The sequence below is a fragment of the Centruroides vittatus genome, unplaced genomic scaffold (genome assembly GCF_030686945.1).
Source record: "Centruroides vittatus isolate TY-2023 unplaced genomic scaffold, ASM3068694v2 contig_955, whole genome shotgun sequence".
NCBI lineage: Eukaryota > Metazoa > Arthropoda > Arachnida > Scorpiones > Buthidae > Centruroides > Centruroides vittatus.
This window is the reverse complement of record NW_027122634.1, coordinates 598,549-616,245: the sequence shown is the minus strand read 5'-3', so window position 1 is coordinate 616,245 and position 17,697 is coordinate 598,549. Positions and strand designations below refer to the sequence as shown.

General features: G+C 27.9%; 2 protein-coding genes across 2 annotated transcripts in view; both read left to right on the top strand.

The window, feature by feature from the left end:
• The first annotated feature begins 329 nt into the window (after nucleotides 1–329).
• LOC136985192 (Bardet-Biedl syndrome 12 protein-like) overlaps nucleotides 330–17,697 on the top strand; it is a 34,377-nt gene continuing 17,009 nt past the window's right edge. The window contains exons 1-3 of the mRNA XM_067282413.1: nucleotides 330–523; nucleotides 6,351–6,387; nucleotides 16,354–16,432. Coding sequence (XP_067138514.1) covers nucleotides 490–523; nucleotides 6,351–6,387; nucleotides 16,354–16,432 — 150 coding nt within the window. The 5' untranslated portion in view covers nucleotides 330–489. The remainder of the gene's footprint in view (nucleotides 524–6,350; nucleotides 6,388–16,353; nucleotides 16,433–17,697) is intronic.
• Nucleotides 6,329–9,246, top strand: beta-Man (beta-mannosidase). Its single transcript, XM_067282395.1, is given in 2 exon segments — nucleotides 6,329–8,093; nucleotides 8,096–9,246. Coding segments are annotated over 2 exon segments (2,697 nt in total). The 5' UTR covers nucleotides 6,329–6,430; the 3' UTR covers nucleotides 9,130–9,246.

The window sequence follows — 17,697 nt, the reverse complement described above, 5'->3', positions numbered from 1 at the left end:
TACAGGTGTTTGGCCAATTATATTTAATTTATTTAAACTTTTATTTTATTTTTATATGAAAGTATGTAAATTTTTACTTATTTAAAAAAATTAAATTAAAATGTATTTATTACTAATGAGACGTTTATTATTAACAAAATTATATTTTGAATTTCTAATTAAAAATTTTACCGATTAAAATTTAACGACGTAATATTTTTTGAAACGTTAATTTAAATTAAATATCCAATATAGAAATATTAATTAATTAACTATTTAAATATTAATATAAAGACAAAGTACAGTTATAAATTCGTTATTAGCATCTCTTAAGATGTAAGTGTCGCCATCTATACGCAAATTAAAAATATAGTATTTGTTTATGTGTCGGCTGTTGACAAACACGAGACAAGTGTGTTAGATAGGAATTTGGACTTTCGTTTTTGATTTATGCGGCTTAACTACTTATCATTTGAGATTTGATAAATTGGTCAGATTCCATTATTGCAGATGAATTGCAGTAAAGCATTGGAGGCCGAGATAGGTAAAATTATTTTTTTCTTTTGTTAACGATACAGGAAATTTATTTCTAAAATATAAGTTATAACTTTTTGTATTGTATGCGTAATATATTACTATTTAAATACGTAATTTCAAGTTATAAATTTTACTCCAAGGCTATCGTGTCAATGTTAGTTCACTATCATTTATTAAAAAGTATGGAATTTTATATTGCGAAATAAATTCATCTATATAGATATATATGAACCATCAATAAAATAACATTGACCCAATAAATAAGCTATCAATAATAGTTCAGTGACATTCCTAAATTCATATTTACCTGTATATATCTAATCTTCAAAATTTCATAACTTGGAAATTATTATGTAAAAGTTATAAATTTTAATGGAAAACATTAAGTTTATAGCAAAAAATTTACAAATGAGATTGTTGATGTTTTGGAAATTGTCTGCCTAACATATCTGTTTCCATGCGCGAAAAACTAGAACTACTTAACGTTTGTTCTTATGAATTCTTCCGAGTTTCTTATGAATTATGATCAAACGAAAACGTTTGTTCTTATGAATTAAAACTACTAGAAACAGTGTGTGAAAGGTTTTGTCTTACTTATTTTAACATATATGAATAGTGCATTAATGTTTATGCTTTATTGTAAAATAATCTGCTGGAGAGGAAACTTTCTCAAATAACAATCAACTGTAGAAGAAGTAGTTTATTGAGACACACTCCAGACATTTAATATTTGATAAGTATAAAACTTTAGCTAGATAAGCGAGTCAGTACCCATTATGTATAATAATATAGCCGTATTATTGGCTTGTTTTTCCAGCTGTAATTCAAATGAAACAGGTTATGTCGATACTAAATGACTAAACGTGAAGAGGTCACTGAATGTGCATCCTTATGATTGATGTACATTGCTTATCAGTTTGCATGGAAATATGTTTTTTAAGTCAGTATAAAGGGACTCAGATATAATAGATGTAAAATTTCAATTCGTATAGTATTGACTGGTGTTTTATTCATTTTGTGTAATGTATATTCATGTATCATCTTAAATTTACAATAAAAAATGATAAATAAAAATGTCATATTAAGATGATATTATATTTAATTCTATGGGCTTATATTTTATACATTTTAATGCTGTTCTATTTTTCTACATATATACATTTAAATTTTAGCTATATTCTATTTATATCCTAACAAAATGCAATGTTATACTTTGTTGATATCCTACAATGGCTGTTAGTACAATCAAAAACACTTTCAAATTTCTCAATAAAATTTTTGATGGTGAAGGTTATACTTTGTGCTATTGTAACTTTTATCAGTATTGTATTGTACCTGTATTTTGATATCAAACTATTCAGCGTTACATAGGTGTAACATTGAAATATCCCCTGATTAGCCTTCATGCATGATTATACAGTAAAATTTTTCAATATTGAACTTTTGAAAAAGAAAATGTTTTAAGGAAAATAATTTATTTAATATTCTATAGAATGTTACATATAATATCATTATATTTGCTTAATTTTTTACCAGTTTTAATATTACATCATATATGTAAGGTCTGTCTGTAAAGTTTATGAACTTTGCAAATAGAAGTTGTTTGCATTTATCTAGAAACTAGTCAGTTTTGTTGCCTTCAAAGTAGTCTACTCCTAAATCTGCAAATCCAACATTTCTGCCATGAAATGAACACTTCCTGAAACCCTTTTTTTCGGGATGACTTGCAGCTCCGCTAGCAAATTATTTTCCTTAATTGCATTAATTCAAAATGAAGACTTTTGAGAGAAAATTTTAATTTGGGAAATAAAAAAGAAGTCTTCTAGAGCTTAGTCTGGTGAATATGGAGGTTGGGGAACAAGTGACATTAAGTTCCTGACCAAAAACTGTTATCAACAGTGACATATGGCTGGGGGGCATTGTCATGATGCTGTTCTCTCCAAGAAATTGCTCTTTTCATCCACACTGCTACACGAAGGCATTACACATCACCTCCAGATAGTATTCCTTATTTACTGTCTTCCTTCTGGAAGAAATTCATGGTGAATGACACCTTCAGAATTGAAGAAAACAATGAGGAAGATCTTTACATTTGTCTAAACTCATTGCACCATTTTGAATTATTGTGAAGATTTTCCCACACCCACTGTGATTATTGATGTTTTGTTCCCATATCTTACCCCTAGATCCATGTTTCATTCCCAGTAATGATGATCGTCATGAAATTTTCATCAGACCTAGCCTGTTTCAGAAGCTCTTCACTCGTGCTCATTGAAAGAAAATTGCAAAATGCAATCACACATGTTTACACAAATTAAGATAGAACAAACTGCTTTTGGTAGATAGTACACAAAACTTACCACTAGAGAGTTGTGCAGGCTGCATTGGATTCAGTTATTGGTTGGTGCATAATTTAAAAAAGTTAATGAACTTTCTGGATAAACTTCATATATATATATATAAAGTGGGTGATCAGTTAATGAACAGTTTGGACTCCGAACAAATTGGACAATGAGGGGGTGGAGAGAGAGAGGGAGTTGTGTGTCATATCTCAAATACAATTTTAGCATTTACAATTTTTTGTAAAATTCATCCTTACCCTCAAAATTAAGCTTTTTGCCATTTTATAATAATTAAAAATATAAAGTTTTTTTTAATAAAACATCATAATGGATGATGCCATATGCAGTTTTAAATTTTGCCAGGAAAGTTAAGCAACTCATTGCTGGAGTTTTAAAGGATGAATATGGTTATTGGTCAGTTTGTTTTAACAGCAGAAAATAACTTTCAATCACCATAATGTTCATTTTGTGTGATACATATTAATAAATATTTGTGTAAATAATGCAGTTTAGCACATTGAAAAGTTCATATATTTTGTATTCAACCATTTATTCATTATAATTTTTAAAATTACTCCAGAAAAGCAAAAAAAATTAATAAATATTCTATTACTCAAAGCATCTTCAGGTCATATTACAGATAATAGATACTTGCTTTCAAACTTTGTCATCTAGCCCAATGATATGGTTTCCATCCATAAAAGACTGCCCAAGTAAACTTCGAGGCTTCTAGTGGGACCACATGTATTTTTTTCTTATGAAGTTGTGGGCTTTAAGCCTGCCAAGTAGCAACATACTCCATAACCACATGTACTATGGTTTTTCATTTCCTGGCGTTTTGCTTGTCCCGGGATTCCAGGATAAAAGTGAACTGTTTCCCGGATCCTGGGATAGAATTAAGTATTTTTAAGATATAAAAAATATCTTAGAATCAAATAATATAATTATTTTTCATTTTTTAAAGTAATTTAATATGTTCTGCAACCTCCAGAATCATATTAATAATGCTGTGTAAGATATGTATTAAAAATTACCTTTGAATTACGTAGAAATTTTCTCAAATAGAAAAAATTTATTAAAGTTTGCTGGAAATTGCATACAACAAGAACAACAAAAATTGCTTTGAATTAAATTAAAAGTTTAAAAAAAAATGCACTTAGATCAAACTTTTAACTTAGAAGGTAATTTTCATTTTTAAATAAAACATAATACAAATTATTATTATAAATTTTTATAATAAGATTTAAAAAAGCAAAGATGGTCAATACTCCAATCACTCGATCCAGTTCTTATTTTAGTAATGAAAAGTCTTGCTACCGAGAATGCTCTTTCTGATTCAATTGATGTGATTGGAATCGTGTTTAATGCATTTAAGAGAAAATAGACGTTATGTGTTTTTTCACCTGTAGCCTGGAAGATTTCTAGTTCGTTTTCAAGACTGTAGTACTTCTTTTGCTCTCTAGTATTCTTGATTTGTCTACCTTGACTGCTTTAATAGAAACATCATAGCCCAATAATTTGGCAGTTTGTTTGTCTTTAATAATCAGGTTTATGAAGAAAAACTTCATACTTGCAGACTTCGTACTCATTTGTATCCTTGCCCGATTTGCACAACCTGGCGTTATTGAAGCTACTGGGCATGGTTAAAAATTAAGACAGCATAAGCACAATTATTCTAGATATTACAGGTTCTGACAAGTAAAGAATTTTGAGAGTCCTACCACAAATAAGCTATGTATTGATTATTGCCCATTTTTGACATGTCATAATGAGCAAAAATTAAAAAATCTAATAAGTAGGTTTAAAATTAATAAATACAAATGTATTCTGACAGTTTATGAGTTAATTATGCTTTCTACAGGTATACCTCGACTTACGTCCCTCTCGAGTTACGTCGTTCCCGATTTTACGTCGTTTGTCAAAAAAATGTATGGAAAAGTAAAAATCAAGTTTAAGTCAGTTTATTCGACTTTAAATCCGTCCGCCATAAACATTGAAGTCGTAATATCACTAGAAAAGCATTGAAAGCACATAAAATCATATTAAAATATGTACATTTACAGTAAATGTTAATACAATCATCATAAATCCTAGGGAACGAACCATGAAAACATCTGTGTTTCTGTGTTGTCGTCTTATTTAGCGGTCTTTAAGTGCTCATTATTGGCGTTTTTTCCATTATTGGCATTTAGTTATGACGTAAGTCAAAACTACGACTTACGTCGTAACTACACAAGTAAATTTGACTTGCGTCGTTTTTCGACTTACGTCGCCTCTCCTGGAACCAATTACTAACGTAAGTCGAGGTATACCTGTATTTGCAAAATTTCCTCAACCTTAACACAAAATAAGAAAAAGATAAATTTTTAAGAAATTTGCGGGATTTGCGGGAATAAGAAAAATCTTGCGGGATATTTCCTGGGTTAAAAAACAACCAGGATCCTGTTTGAGAAACTCAAACATGTTCTGTACATTAGGTACTAAAATAATATATGCTATGTAAAGTAGTAATATATAGTTTATTCTCATCCTTTCACTAGTCAAGTTTATTTTATAATGAATATCAGTTTAATTATGGTCAAATAATGGCACGAGACAATAACAAGATAATAAAATTACATTGATAAAGTTCCAAAACCATATATTAGAATCTTAGTCTGTATGCAGTTATGGGCTGAGGGTTGTTCATGATTGATATCTACTTATTAACGTCATAAAGATATGATCATTTCATGGACTTAATTGACACTTTAAAAACTGAAAACTAGCCTTTAAATATTGGTTAATTATTAACATAAAAAATGTTTGTCATTTTTTTATTGTCTGTAAAAACTGTTCATTTTAAATTTCTGCCAATCATATCATATGCTAAATTATTCACAATAATATTTATTTAGAATATCTCATGTTTTGACTGTCATGAATGTTTTCAGTTCATCATTATATTACAAAAATCAAAATACGAAATAATAATATGATCAATAGGCTACTACAATAAAATTATTCTTCTAAAATTTTATAATTTATTAAATTATACAGTCAGATCCCATTCATCCAGATTGATATGAATAGTCATTTCTTTTTAAAGTTTTATACATTTGTAGAAAAATTATTTGGAAGTTTTGTGCAATTGTTGAAATATTATTTATAACCTTAATATGTACCTATGTAGCAATCTGACATATTCAGGATAAGAATAAACACTGTTTGTACATACTGAATAATTTTTATTTTCCTATTTCTGTAATGTTCCTGTTGTTTTCAGGTCAATAAACCATTAAGTTTATTTTCAATCATTAAAAAATAAGAAATTTTAGACTTCTGTTTCATTATCTCACTAATTTTGGTTTATCTGGATTTTTGTTAACCTGTATTGGATTTAGTCCTGTTTGGTCCAAATAAACAGGGTTTGACTGTATTTATTTGATATATTTTATTTTTTTGTTATATTTTTATAATTTCATATAGTAAATGTAGTATTTTAAATTTCAGATCAAATAGTTACATCATTTTTAGGACCAAATAAGAGGTAAGATTTAATACACTTCCTCACTGTCTGTTTATAAAACATAATGGCATACATAAATTTGTGGACAGTATGTGCATACTTAATTTCAATTATAATACTGACAACAGCTAAATATTCTCCATTTATTACACTTGATGGTGAATGGAAAGTCAGAAATGGTAATGGAAGTATAATAATACCTGCCAAAGTTCCAGGAGGTATTTTTACTGATTTGAAAAGACAAGGTATTATTGGTGATCCATATTTTCGATTTAATGATGAATTTTATCGTTGGATAGGAAAAGACAGTTGGGAATATTATAGAAGATTTGATCTAAATAAAGAAATTTTATCAAAAAAAAGTGTTTTTCTTGTAGCACATGGATTAGATACAATTGCAGATATTTACATCAATAATAAATACATTGGAAGATCAACTAATATGTTTGTTCGTTATAAATTTGACCTTAAATTAAACTCATTGTTAAAGGAATCAAATAATAGTATCAGAATATCTTTTATGTCTCCTGTTGAATATTCTAAAACTAGAAGTAATGAATATATGCAGAAATATAGATATGTTGTTCCTCCAATATGCCCCCCTCCTGTTCAGAATGGAGAATGTCATGTTAATTTCATTAGAAAAGTTCAAAGTTCATTTAGTTGGGATTGGGGGCCTTCTTTTCCAACTATGGGAATCTGGAAAAATATTGGAATTGAAGCTTATGATACAGTCATTATTCGTGATATTACTGTTGCCACTATACCAAAGAAATCTGATGATAAAATAATTTCATGGAAATTAAATTTAACTGTCTACTATGAAAATGCAAATATATCTACAAGTACAAATGTAACTATTAAATTAAATAAACTAATTTTGATAACTAAGATATTTCAATTAAATAACAGAGGTGTTCTGAACATTACAGTAAATATTCCAACAAATTATTCTATAGAATTATGGTATCCAAATGGTTATGGAAAGCAGAAATTATATAATCTTACTGTTACATTTGATCCTTTATCTAGTTCAGAAATAGCTACTAAAACAATATGCATTGGTTTTAGATTTGTTGAATTAATACAGGAAAAAATTAAAGGTTCTTCTGGTTTGAGTTTTTATTTTAAAATTAATGACGTTCCCATTTTTGCAAAAGGATCTAATTGGATTCCAGCAGATAGCTTCCCTGAGAGAATTACTGAAGAATATATTTGTCATCTCTTGCAGTCAGTGAAAGATGCAAATATGAATATGTTAAGAGTTTGGGGTGGAGGAATGTATGAACAAGATAGTTTTTATAAAATAGCTGATGAATTAGGAATTCTTATTTGGCAAGATTTAATGTTTGCTGTTGCACTTTATCCAGTTAATAAAGAGTTTCTAGATTCTGTTTCTATAGAAGTAAAACAACAAATTCAAAGACTTCAGCATCATCCAAGTATTGTTTTATGGGCAGGAAATAATGAAAATGAAGTGGGACTAGCACAGAAATGGTGGCCTTCAGTATATTTATCCTATGAAAGATATAAAAAGGATTACATTACTTTGTATATTAAAACAATTGCTCCAATTGTAACGCAAGATAACACTCGTCCATTCCTGCCTTCTAGTCCATCTAATGGTAAAATTACAGAAAAGGATGGATGGATATCATCAAATCCACAAGACACTCATTACGGTGATGTCCATTTTTATGATTATGTCTCAGATAGCTGGATTGGAAAATTTATCCTAGAGCAAGATTTGTTTCTGAATATGGTTTTCAATCATATCCATCTTTTATTACATTTTCTAATGTCTCACTGCCTAAAGACTGGACTTATCCATTTGGAAAATTTTTAGGTCATCGACAACATCATTTGTTTGGTGGCTTAGAAATATTGAAATCCATCTTAAATCATTTATTTTTACCAAACGTAAAATGTAGTTCTCAAGCTTTCAAGGATCTTTTATATCTATCTCAAATAGCACAAGCAATGAGTATAAAAACAGAAACAGAATTTTATCGTCGGAGTCAAAGTGATATAATAAATGGAGAAGGAAAGACTATGGGTGCACTATATTGGCAATTAAATGATATATGGCAAGCACCAACTTGGTCTTCTATTGAATATGGCGGAAGATGGAAAATGCTCCACTATTTTGCAGTTAACTTTTTCAGTGATTTCTTAGTATCTCCGTATAAAAATGGTACAAATATAACTGTGAGTTTTATTTCAGATAAAACTCAAAAATTTGACAATTTAACTTTATATTTAAGCATATATCATTGGTCATCATTTAATGCTATTTACAAGAAAAACTTGACATTTAATCAATTGCCACAGTCATCTCAAATAATTTTTACTGTTTCACAAACAAGGTTGTTGAATGCAGCAGGTTGTAAATCATCTAAAGAATGTTTTTTATCTGTTGCTGTAAAAAATAATGATGGTCATCAATTGGGTCCTAATAACTATCTGTTTCTTTCTTCATTTAAGCAAGCAAGAGGTATTAAGAAAGCAAATATATCTATAGAAAATATTGAAATTATCAATAATACAACTGTAGAAAATCAGGAATTTAAGATTACATTAAGCAGTGATAATATTGCTCCATTTGTTTGGTTGGAAACTGAAATAAAGGGTCGCTTTTCAACAAATGGATTTTTATTAATATCTTCAAAATTTGACATAATATTCTTTTCAAAAGAAAGGATAACTACATCTCGGTTGCAAAAGAAACTTAATATTCGATCTCTGCTTGATGTGTGTAGTTAAAAATGTTTTCTATATTTTGTAAATTCTATTAAAAATTATGATTGTTAATTTTTTAAAATGATATATTTGTTACTGATATTTTTGAATGTAAATTAAAAATAAACAAATTTTTAATAATTTTAGTATTTATTTAATTTATAGTAAGACAATAATTACATTATATATGATATGAAATTTAGTTGTGAAAATTAAACATTTTCTTAATATTGAACCTTGTACTTTACACATTGAATGAATTAAACAATATTTTGGATAATTTTCTTAAATTTATATCATTGTTGTTTTATAAATTTAAAATAAAATTAACGTTACATAAGTTTAATATTTGCAGATTATGTAAAAATGAAAACTAATAATGTATTTTTTTTATTAATCAAAGTTATATGCTAACGTAATATCTAAAATTTTATTTAGAATTACAAACTTCTTTTTAGGATTTTAAATTCTTTTCAGAATATTTATATCAAATAGAATTATTATAAAAAAAATAATGATTTCATAAAAAGAAATTAAAGTTGGATATTGATATAGTGATTTTATATATGACAAACATACAAAATAACTGAAAATGTAGCAAAGTAATAACCAACTAATAAGTGAAAGATATTGTTTCAGATTTTATTTTTGTGTTTATGACAAGAATGCTTAGCCATTGTAATATTTTCCTTACTTTGTTAGTAATCATAAAAGGTTGCTGACCCATTATTTCGGGGATGAGCAACCTTTTTCTTTGTAAGGGCCGCATTTCAAAACTTTTGCACTAATGCGGGCTGCATACAAGAGAAAAGAGGGAAAAAATGCCAGTAAATCACAATTATTTATTCACATATAATTATAAACTAGCAAAGGTATAGTTAATTTAGCTTCTGGAACTGATGTAAAAGTAATATATCGGAAATATTTTGTTAAATATTAGTCACTGCTAGTTCTAAATTAGTTTCGATGTGTCTGTTAGCCGGTTTCTTGTTTTAATTTTTACCAAATTCATTGCGGGAAAAACTATTCACACACACAAGTTGTAGAAAATAACGTTTGAATTTTTGCTGCATACTTCCTTAAGCTGGGAAATTGATATATTTATTCAAATTTTATTTGACATGGGCCGCAAAAAATGTTTCTGCAGACCACATGCTACCCGAGGGCCGTGGGTTGCACATCCCTGCATTATATGTAATTGAATACAACTACTCTGTTATGGTTTGTTGCCAGCCAGAACTTTTATAATGATGTGTAAAATTTTTCATAATTATATCTTATTGCAATTTAATACTTTTTTAAAAAATGTACAAAAACATATGTAGACATACTGTAAACTGCGTGAAACGTCTACAGCATATTATATAGCATAATGCTATAGCTGCTTTCTTTAGGCTTACTAGAATAACACAAGTGATTTTTTTAATCAATCCAGATGAAGAAATTTTTGTATAACAAAGTTTTATAATTTGTTAAACAGTCAAAATAATGTTGAAAAAACATTAACAATGTTTTGCACAAAAATATTTTTTATGCAAAGTGTTTAATTATTTGTGTATTTTAAAGGCAAAGTAACATTGATTTTTGCACTTTCAATGCTATTATGAAGAAATTAATCAAACGTGCAAATCTTAGAATGTTTAAATATGCTGGATTTTCATTGCTGGTTGCATGCTGCTATTATATATTAGTCTTATTATGAATATGTTGGAACCACCCAATTTATTTTGTTAAAACAGATAAAGAAACAGAAAGAAAAGTAAATTATAAGAACTTTTTATTTGAAAATAGTCATACAAGTATTTCTGATTACAAAATTTTATTTTTTGATTAAGAAGTCTTATTATAATTTTATTAATACCATTAAAGATGACATTTTCAACATTACAATGAAATTCCTCATAAAGACCACTTTTGTCTGGGAAGGAGTTCCAAGTCACTTTGCACAAGAGTTTCTTTTGTGCAAAGTAGAGGAGGAATTTGAAGAAGAAATTGTATTGCAAAAAATGTCATTCTTAAAACAAGTATACATTAGTAATTTTATCCCATTTGCAATACAGTCAAACTTCATTTATACATTTCTCAGTTGTATATTTTTTTTACAAATATGCATTAAATATTTTCTGCACCATACTTTATCCATCATAAAATATGTTTTTCATTTATATTTCTTAATACCCTATAGCATTTTTTTTTCTCACTTGTGTTATTCACTTTGAAGTAAAAAATTAATTTAAAGCTATTTATTAAAAAAAAAGTGAAAAAGCAAATTATGTATTCACTTCAGGTTAGTCCAAACTGACATTGAATCACCAGAAAATCAAAAATTAGAGCAAATAATACATAACATGATGTAATTTCTGACAAATTTCCTGTCTAGCAAATCATTCCACCAGTCCAACACATTGAAAATTTTTCTTTCCACATTTTATAGTATGAACCAAGAGAATAATACAGTAGAGCATCGATTATCCGACCCCTGATTAACCGACTTATCGCATTCTAGTCGGCAAATTCAAATGTCTGCTAGTGATGTGGTGCTACAATATTTGGTTATGTCTTGGCTACTTTAATATTATTTTTGTTAAATTTTTGCATGTTTTAGCTGGCAGCACTGGCACGACCATGAAAGGGAGGCTAGTATTTAAACCAGGCCTAATACACTATACTAATAATGTATTTTTTCATACTTTTCAGTTATCCGACCAACCCCAGTCCCCAATTGAGTCGGATAATCGATGCTCTACTGTAATTGTTTTTCAGTTTCTCTTTTGTTTTCAGTATTTACTGTCAGTTTGAGCTAACCTTTTGGAATAACTCTTCATTCTTTCATTACACTGGTGTTTGAGGAAGGAGACAACTGATGTCCCATACTGGTACAGTATGTGAAAAATCCATCAAAGAAAACAAGAAACAAACAAAACTTCACCAATTTTTTAAAGGTATGAGTTAATTTCACTGTTTTACTACTTACATGTTGTTCAAATGTTTTATATATGTATTAAATTGAACCTTTGTTGTTAAGAATTGCAAACAAATTCAGTTGTGTAGTGTTAATTTGTGCTGCACCATACTTTTGTAATAACTGTATTCATTGTGAAAGCAATTCAAAAGAAATTTTGCTCATGCATTTTTTTCACTTATACAGTATTTTTCTTGGTCCCCTTGAAAAACACATAAATGAGATTTGATTGTAATACAAAATTATAAAATACAGTGTTATTAAAGTATGGTATGTTGTTTGGTTTAATGAAAAACTCCTCCAAATTTATAACCCTCATATAAACCACTTTGGCTTGGAACCATTGGTGGTCACAAAGTAGGGGTTTTACTGTGTTTATCAGTTAAAAAAGATTTTTCAATCATCAATAATAGACAAAGATGGGTCAATTTTTCTCCAGTCCAAAATTTTTGAAAATGAAATTTTTTCATCAGTTGAATCAACTAAAATTGTATAATGTCAAAGGAACAATATCAAATTTTCTTGTGTTATTGCTTTTCTTTTTTTCTAATGTCTATTTTCACCAAAATTAATTTTTTTAAACATAATTGACATTTCTTAACTTTTTGTTCATTTTAATGGTTGCATAAATTAACCTTGTAATAAATTGCAATAACAATAAAATTATAGGCAGAATAAAACAAAATATTTTCATGAAATGTACTAATTGTAGACTTCAAATTTTGCTCACTGTATGACTAAATGCCAATGAGATTGAAATGAGCTGAACTTAGATTAATTTTATCAAAATTGCTAACCATTATCTATTCACATTAAAAGTTTTAAGCATGACAATAACTTGCACTTAATAAATTGTAAAAATTATTGATTTTGCTAAAATGATATTTTTTACAACTTATACACAACACAAGAAAACTTCAAATTCCAATATAAGTTCTGTAATAATGATCTGTATTTATCATTTGCTTAATATTGTTGAGAATCAGTTTTTTATCGATGGCATTTTGATTAAAGAAGTTCTATTTCAAATTCACTAATAAAGTTCTGACATACTGTTAAAAATTTCATATATGAGGGAACTTTAGAAAGTATTGCCTTTTATTGTCTGTTGCATTGTAGATTTGTAAAAATAATGTAAAGTGTAGAAAAGTGTAAAGTTCATTTTATTTTTCCTCTTACAATGTTGTTCAACAAGTGCTGCTGCCTTACGGCAAGTGAATATAGGTCAGTGTAAAATGGTGTCTTATAAGAGAATAGAGCTGAAATGTGATTTCTTTGGAAAAAAGGACAAAAACCATCACAAGTGCAAAGTGGTATGTCAAAATGTTGGAAGTGTATTACAAGGATGGTACAGATTATTTTAATATCTGACAATGGCGGAAGATGTAAAACCAGGGTGAATGAACCTATGTAATGAGAAGTGATCTTGTTTTCTACTTTTAGCTTCAGTTCAAACAAGAATTGTGCAGATTGATCTGGCTATCAAGAATGATTGTTTTAAGCTGAAGTCCTTAACAGAGATGTTTACAACATTTACCACAGCAAAAAAGTGGGTGTTTAGAATAAAATTACATGCTAGATGTCACAAAAACCAGTAAAAGGAATAAGAATTGTTTACTTATACAAACTGTCAATTGTTTACTTATACAATTGTTTACTGTCTGTAACAAACATCATCAGGTATTATGTAAGAAAAACAGAACAAGTCATCGAATACATTTAAGTCCAAAGATTCAAAGTAGTTTGAAGTGAGCATAAATGGTTGTTACCAAGGAAAATAAAACTTGCAAATTTAAAACTGAATTGTAATGAAAAACAATAATTAAAACATAAAATGGGAGTTCTGGGGAATTATAAACATGCCATCCATGCTGTGTGTCTGTCTCTCTAAAGTTAACCACCTTCCAGTTTTTAACAGCCTAGTAAATCTCAAGCACTTCTAAATATTTCAAATATGCAGTGAGGTGTTTAAGGTCTCTGTTAACACTCTGACATCATTCATGAAAAGTTAAGTACTGAAACAGCTAATGATGAACAGACTTTACTGAGAGTGTGCATCATCTGGAGTGATACCACTGAAAATGGAATGTTTCTTGACTATCAGTCAGTGCTGAATTTCTCACTTCATGCCAGAATCAAAAAATGCCAGTGTGATTTTGATGCACCCTTCTTCCTCAGTTCTAAAAAAAATTCAAAGTGAAAAATTTGAAGGTTAGTATTTTGGGATAAGAGGTGTTTTGCTTGTGGAATTCCTTCTGCAGGAAAAGACTTTTAATTCTGACATATACTGCAGAACTTTGAAGAAGCTCTTTGAAGAAGCTCAACATCTGGTTGCTTTACAATGATACATGTTCCCACATTGCACAAAGTACAGAAAAAGTTGCAGCCTATGATTGGGAACTTTTGCAATATCTACCCTACAGTCCAGACCTAGTACTTAACGACTATCACTTATTCATCCCGATAAAAAAATTTCTGTTGAAAGAGGTTTCAAACAGACAAAGAACTGAAATACAGTGTGTATCATTGGCTCAACTTTTGGAAAAATGGTATTTCCAATTCTTTTTGTGAAGCATAGATAAGTGCATAAATGTTTAGTTTTATGTAAAAACATATGTCTATACTTACATTTTATTTTGTATATTCAGTTTTGGTTTTGAATATTAATAAAATGCATTACCTGAAAAATTAAAAAGGCATTACTTTTAAAATACCTTTGTAAATTATATTTTGATCACTTAAATTATAGTAATATATTTTTCTAAGATTTAAAACAAACAAAAAATATATTTAATATAAGTAATATTGAATTTTTTATAATAAAGGCAATACTATATAATATATATAATGTATAAATGTTATTAAAATATTTTCAAGTTTTGTAAAGAAAATTGGATAAAGTGAATTATTAAAAATACAGTATATGAATACAGTTTGTGATTTTTTAAATATGTATTGTAATAATAATAATTGTAGTACTAATATTAATTATAAATATTTAAAAAATGTACGTAAAAATATATAAACAGTTTCAAGTAAATTAATGTGTAACAAGTGACTACAAATCTTTTGTTTAATTTAGTTCTTTGAAAATCTATTATAAAACACACACAAAATGTTTTATGATATGGTATAAAACAAATTAATAAATTTGACTTCAGTTATGATCTGTAGCTATGAATTTTCATATTGAATGAATGAATATGAATTTTCATGTCTCATTTTATATATTTGAGTTAAAAATAAATGAACAGAAATTAATATACACAAAATTCTACTGAAAAACTATTACTAGAAAATCAGTTTTAAAAAAATCTTATTTAGTTAAAACCAAAAAGTTAGTTGGTTTTGAGATTTTGTGACGGTAATTTTTTTAAATAGAATTTTGAGTTTTAAATGTTTATTTACCTCAATACATATGACATCATTACAAAAATATAGAAAATTGTGCAACTTCTTTTTGTCTCCTTATTAATAAGATCGTTAACCTTATGTAATGATGTCATTAGGTAAGGTTAAGGAACCTTATTAGAAGAGTGTACAGACTCCTTAACTTTTTCTTTAAAGGAACATTGATTTTTTACAAATACAAAAACAGTTTACTGTTGATTTTTTGTCAATATTCTTAAACAGATTGGAAAATTTGATGCATTATATTATTTTAAATAAAAAAAGTAACCAATAAAACAGTATTGTTTTTTAATTATACATTCTAATTCCAAAGTATATAACTAATTAAATTTTTTTATAAATTATAGTATTGATAACAAAGGATATTTGTGATACTTTGAATAAAACAAGATTCAAATTTATTTGAAATTAAACTGCTTTTAAAAAGCAATCTTAATAAGAATCCTAATAAAAATATCATTCAAATATGATATTAGGGTTCTGAAGTGATTAATTTCTTAAGTAGTTTCTGAAGAGTTTCAAATACCAGTAACCAAATGATATAACAATGTTGTTATGTTGATGAAATGATTTCAAGTGATTTGAAGTAAATGTCAGACAATATTTGATGATAGATCATCATATATTTAGAGTTTAAAAATAAATATTTGGAGACCATTCAACAATAATTCATATAACTTTTACACTCCAACAGTTCATATACAAAATAATTGTGGATGATGATGATTTATCTATTTTACATATAAACTATTTACATTATATATTTTTATAAATATCATTTTGTATGATATTTAGAATGATTAAAATATTTTGTGCATGAAATATATAATATCTATTAAATTATTTACATTTCTTAAATACAGCAATACTTTCAGGTCAAAATTTGTTGTCAGCGATGGTGATACAATACTTGTGAATTGCCCTTTAAAGTTATTGGAAAATATTAATTTAGAGGTTTGTTACTTGTTATTTGATTTATTAACTGTATCTTTTCAAAGTTTATTATGGTACCAATTATAGAATTATTTAATTTAAATATTCATAATAGTTTGAAAAATCATAATTACAAGTAGTCCTTGAATTATGTGATTTTGATCAGTGCAGGTTTCAGTTATGCAGGGTCTGTTATGAAGGAAGTTCAACATTGCCAGCTCAAAGATTACAGAGCTTGCAATGCTAAACTGATTCCTTTTCCCCATTCCTGCTCACCATTAGTTAGCAGGAAAAAGTGAGCCTTAGTTTTCCTAGTGCAGTGCTCTTATTTGGATAATTTAATTTATATTCTCATATTTAAAGTAATTTCTGCAAACACTTCTGCTTAATTCTTCAGCTTTTATAGAAACTTTTATAATTAAAAAATTATACACTATACACTACTATTACAGCACTATACACTACTATTACAGCACTATAAAGCATAAAGGTAATGCTTGATAAATATTTTGCTTCATATTTTATTTAATGTTTCTTCTTTCTTTCTTTTACTACTTTAGTGGTTAGTTCAAACTCTCTATAATCAATCTTTACTGTTATTTTTCCATTTAAACTGTTGTTTGTGTGCAGCTACACTGTACATTATCTAAAATTTTTAATTAATACCTTGCTAAATTGAGCAGCATTAAAGCTGTCTACATGTCCTGGGACAGTGCATAGGGTTTTCCTTATAATACAGTCTCGTTATGTTGAAATTATTAGTACTTTTAACTGAATCTATTTTCCTGTGTATCCTCTACTGTTTGATATGTTCATGATCTTCTATATTTTGTGTGACTACAGATGATTAAGATTGTGGTTGTTCATACTGAGAGATAGTAATGCCCAAGAACAAACGTTACTAAGAGGGATACATAAAACAGATCTACAAACAAAATATCCTTTATTTCTCTACGAACCAGTTCTTTTAGTACAGATCCCAACTTTACAGATATTAATATTACTAATTAACAAAAGGGTGATCTATTGTCCCCTCATAAGCATATAGGGCAGTAAAAGGGAGTATACAGTATCAACCTGACTGACTTACAATTAAGCTTATACCTATCTTAAACCTAAGAAAAAAGAAAAGGAAGAAACAGATACTTAGGGAAGTATGTCAGATAGACAGAAGAAAGTAGAAAATACCCGGGTCTTTTTAAGTTGGTAGGTACAAATGCGGAAGGTTCAATATTATGCTTTTGGATGCCTCCCTCCTTCAAAAAAACAGTGCCTCATAGATCTCC